General features: G+C 50.0%; 1 protein-coding gene across 1 annotated transcript; it reads right to left on the reverse strand.

Annotated features, from left to right (window-relative positions):
• Nucleotides 1–448: 448 nt before the first annotated feature.
• LOC122383277 lies at nt 449–3,633 on the reverse strand. The gene is made up of 3 exons (XM_043369551.1): nt 3,522–3,633; nt 1,786–1,936; nt 449–1,167 (listed from the first exon to the last, which is right to left on the reverse strand). Exons 1-3 carry the CDS (start codon nt 3,522–3,524, stop codon nt 962–964), a joined length of 360 nt encoding a protein of 119 aa, XP_043225486.1. The 5' UTR covers nt 3,525–3,633; the 3' UTR covers nt 449–961.
• Between the last annotated feature and the right edge of the window lie 245 nt (nt 3,634–3,878).

Here is a 3,878-nt window from a genome sequence, read left to right on the forward strand (position 1 = left end):
TACGTCTTTTTGTTAATCTTTACCAGAGCAATGAACAGTAATATCAAGACTGAAGATCTTGAAAATCACGTGGGTTGTATAGCGGAATGGCTGCTACCAGTTTACACGGTCAAATGTGTAAAAATACGCAACACTTCTTCAATACTGCGATGGCCCATACCTCCAGGGGGCCCATACCTCCCGGATCTCCCCTATATCATTCCGTTCGTTATATAAACCGTTCCGTAAACCTTCGTCGAGGTAACATTTTGCCATAACATCAGTGAAATAATAACATTTTCCCGTCGGTACACCAAACCGTCCGTAGCCAGTTAGCAAGCCTTACCTCGAATGAAATACGTTACTGTAAACTAAGTTGCTTGCCTATTTTATGATTAAACAGAATTACATTGCTGTTTTTAGCTGACAAAGAGTAGTGGTAGGTATTCCAATACATATATTCGGTCGTAATATGCCCTAAGCCACAACAGACTGCTTGGAAACTAAAAGCACGTGGCTGGTGCTACTCGTTTTCATTTAGCTATGAGTTAAAGATCTTGAGTTGTCAGCACATCGACACATATGTATTCAAAGACACAAGGCGGTTGAGGTCGGACATTCCTATAACTGCATGCGACCATGCAATGGCTGCCTTGCCTTCAGCATCCGTTCTATCATAATTTTTGTTGTATTTAATAGGCTGCGTAAACGTTAGTGATTTTATATTAGTAAGGCATGTCATTAGCAGCATCAACAGTGAGTTGTTACTTTGATAATTGAAACAATTCTCCTATGCTCTCATATATTGCGGCGCCTCCTCCTGGAATTCACGTGACTATCGTATCACGACGAGCAGCCACAGCAGCAGGATGCGCGTCATAACGATCTGGGCGCGGCACACAGTCAGCACGCAGTAGAGCAGGAGCACACCGGAGGCGGCGCCCAGCCTCCAGGGCGCCGGCTGCGGGCCGCGGCGTGGCGCCTAGGCGCGTGGCGACGGCACAGCCGTGGCCGACGACCTCAGCAGCGACAGGATTGAGCTGCGCGTGTTGGAGCGCGTCCGCTTGAACCGGATGCCGTCGCCGGTGCGCACGCAGTCGTGGTAGGCCTGGATGAGTCCGAGGAGCTCGCCGAACGCTTCGCGGTCCTGCTCCAGCGCGGCCATCAGCTGGCTCATGCTGAGGCCCTCTGCACGGACAGACGGGCGCGCGGTGAGCGGGCGGCGCCGGAGTGCCTGGCGGTTAGGCTGTACCGCAGTAACCGCGTGTGCTGCGGGACAGCCTACCTACGCTGGCTTCTGAGCCGCGCTCGACGTCGAGCGCTGAGGGACGATTCGTAACGTTACGTTAGCTGTCTTTCAGGCCTACTTGGTCGGCTTATCCTTGTTCATTGGTCATCAGCGGTAGATGAAGCTTCGACGTTATTTTTGCTATCTGCTGCCTAAATTCTAAGCAGCATCTCTCCATCAAATGCGGAATGTAGAACACAAGTAGAAAGACAGGAACGAAATACGGACACAAACGAATGGCAAGTACAGTCTGTCTTAAAAGTACCGCGCAAAGTGACGGTGGATCCATCGAGCCTGATTGAGCAAGGGCCTGCTAAATTTGGGTCACCAAAGCAATTGACATCCTTGTCCATTCCCTAGGTCAATTGGTCAGTGACTTTTAAATTAAAACAGGCCCTTTCTCGGTCAGGCTTGATGGATCCACCGCCACTTTGCGCGGTACTTTTAAGACAGACTGTACATGCAATACCGTTAAAGAGGACACAACTGATCACTCTCGGCTGCAGGCAACTACTCACGGAACTGCTGCGCTGCGTGGATCAGCGTGACGAGCGGGTTCTGGCCGCAGCCGTCCGAACTTTCGTTCCCTTTGACCAGGAACATTCTGCCGGAGACGACTGAGAGCAGCAGCGCCAGAGTCGCCAGCACTGAGCGCAGGTGTGAACCGGCCTGAAATCACAGGCACAGATAGCATAGCACAATACAGAGAGCAGGACCACCAGAGTCGACAGCATCGAACACAGGTGTGAACGGGCCTGAAATCCAACAACAGTCATCACAGTAAGTTACGATTCAAGCAGTGAAAAGAAAGACAATAGGAACTTAGAAAAATAAGCAGTAGAGAGGCGAAATGTGCGTTATGCTTGGATATAATTATTAATGCTGAGGCGAAATGAAATCAAATACGAAAGGTCAGCTCAGGTATTCTAGCTGTCGTTCATCTGAAGGAATAAGGAAAAGTCGTTTTTTATTGGCTGATCTCATCATTGTAGGAAGAGTCCGCAATGAGGATCAAACTGTTTCGATGCACTTGCCAATCGCGTATCTCGGCAAAAAGTGATTTGTTCCTGAGCCTGTTCTTGTGTTCTTGTGAAACAGGCTGCCCGCAGTACTCGCATGTGTTGCGGTACAGCCTACCTTTGCGCTAAGTTCGAGCGTTGGAGAACGATTCGTCACGGTACGTTGGCTGTCCTCTACATAGGCTGAATTGGTCGGTTTAGGTCTATTCATTGATAGTGCTATTAGTAAGAGGAGGCAGATAAAGCTTCGACACAAACTGTTCTACCTATAGCCAGAACAGCTCATCTATCTCTATACATAGGTAAGGAACGCTCGGTACATTTATGTTACAGACGTCAACAAATACAGCAAGCAGCCACGTGTGTCTATTATTCAAACCAGGACGCGCCTATACCTTTCACGTGTGAGTGCCACCAATGAATCAGAGTTACGAGTAGCGATTGAGGCCGAGGTCTCCGAAACTGGCTATCTTTAGCGAATAGCTTCCATTTCGCGAATCAATCAGCTCCATAATCAAAGAATAATATACATAGAAGCAGCCTGTCTGCGGTAAGGGTATACGAGACGACCTTTCTCAGTTACGTGAAAGCAGAATGCAATTGTTTTGCCTATTCCATAGCCATTTCTGCATGCTCTGTGATACAGTAGTCCATGCCTAACGTACAGTTTTGTAACTGACTACCGTAACACTTTGTATAGTATCGTTACAGTTGTTTTGTAGGTAAGACGGCGACAACAAACTACTCATCTATCGCCGTTTGCATTGTCCCTATTCTTTCTGAAGAAGCATGAGCGTCGCACCTGTTTGCCAGGTCTTTTTATTACTTTTCGAGCTATATGATCTTCGTTGCTCTGACAGAATTTTATCGATCCTGGGCTATAGAATCATGCTACTTTAGTACCTATGATCATATTATTTTTGGTTTGGTCTGATTTATCAGTATTTATCAGCGACTTATGTACTACTTATGCAGTCTAGCTAGTCCGCTTATCAGTCTACCTGACCCGCCTGTTTTGACTGCAGGATATCTGCCGTCTGTTTGGACTGGCCGGACTACTTGACTGCCGTTCTTCGGGTCAGACATGTCTGTTACCTGTCCACTCAAGGTCGTGTACCGTCCTTCTACATAGTGGTAAGACGGGTCAGGCTCAGCTCGTCTGACCCATCAATCTAGTCTGGTCTGGTCTAGGCCCATCTCCCCTGTCTGTCCCGACTGACTGTCCGTCAACTCACCATGGTTGGTGGGTGATGTGACCCGACCCTGGTCGCTGCAGCCGCCGGTGCCTGACCTCCCGAGCCGGAGACCGTCGCGGGCTGGCACAGGTGACGGCTCAACGGACCGGCCACTGACACACTGCTGCTGACAGACCCGCGCGTCTTACCTTTTATCCTCGGCGCGCCGCCCATCCACGCCATAATTATTGCCAAAGAGCGCCGCAGTGCCACCTGAAATAGCCGTTCGGCACCACAAACGAGCCGGCCGGACCGCCTGGGCAGCTGGCCGCCGCGCCCCCACACCCGAATACCGTATTGAGCGCAGCGTGCGTCCTCAGGAGCCGGCCCTGTCCGTCACCGCTGGCCACCCGTCCC

The sequence above is a fragment of the Amphibalanus amphitrite genome, unplaced genomic scaffold, assembly GCF_019059575.1.
Source record: "Amphibalanus amphitrite isolate SeventyFive unplaced genomic scaffold, NRLGWU_Aamphi_draft 000159F_arrow, whole genome shotgun sequence".
NCBI classification, from domain to species: domain Eukaryota; kingdom Metazoa; phylum Arthropoda; class Thecostraca; order Balanomorpha; family Balanidae; genus Amphibalanus; species Amphibalanus amphitrite.

What these genes read in the sequence shown, in the direction of transcription:
- LOC122383277 (XM_043369551.1), bottom strand. An exon ending in CCACGCAGCGCAGCAGTTCC is followed by an intron (nt 1,168 to 1,785) that starts GTGAGTAGTTGC and finishes CTGTCCGTGCAG; the next exon opens with AGGGCCTCAGCATGAGCCAG.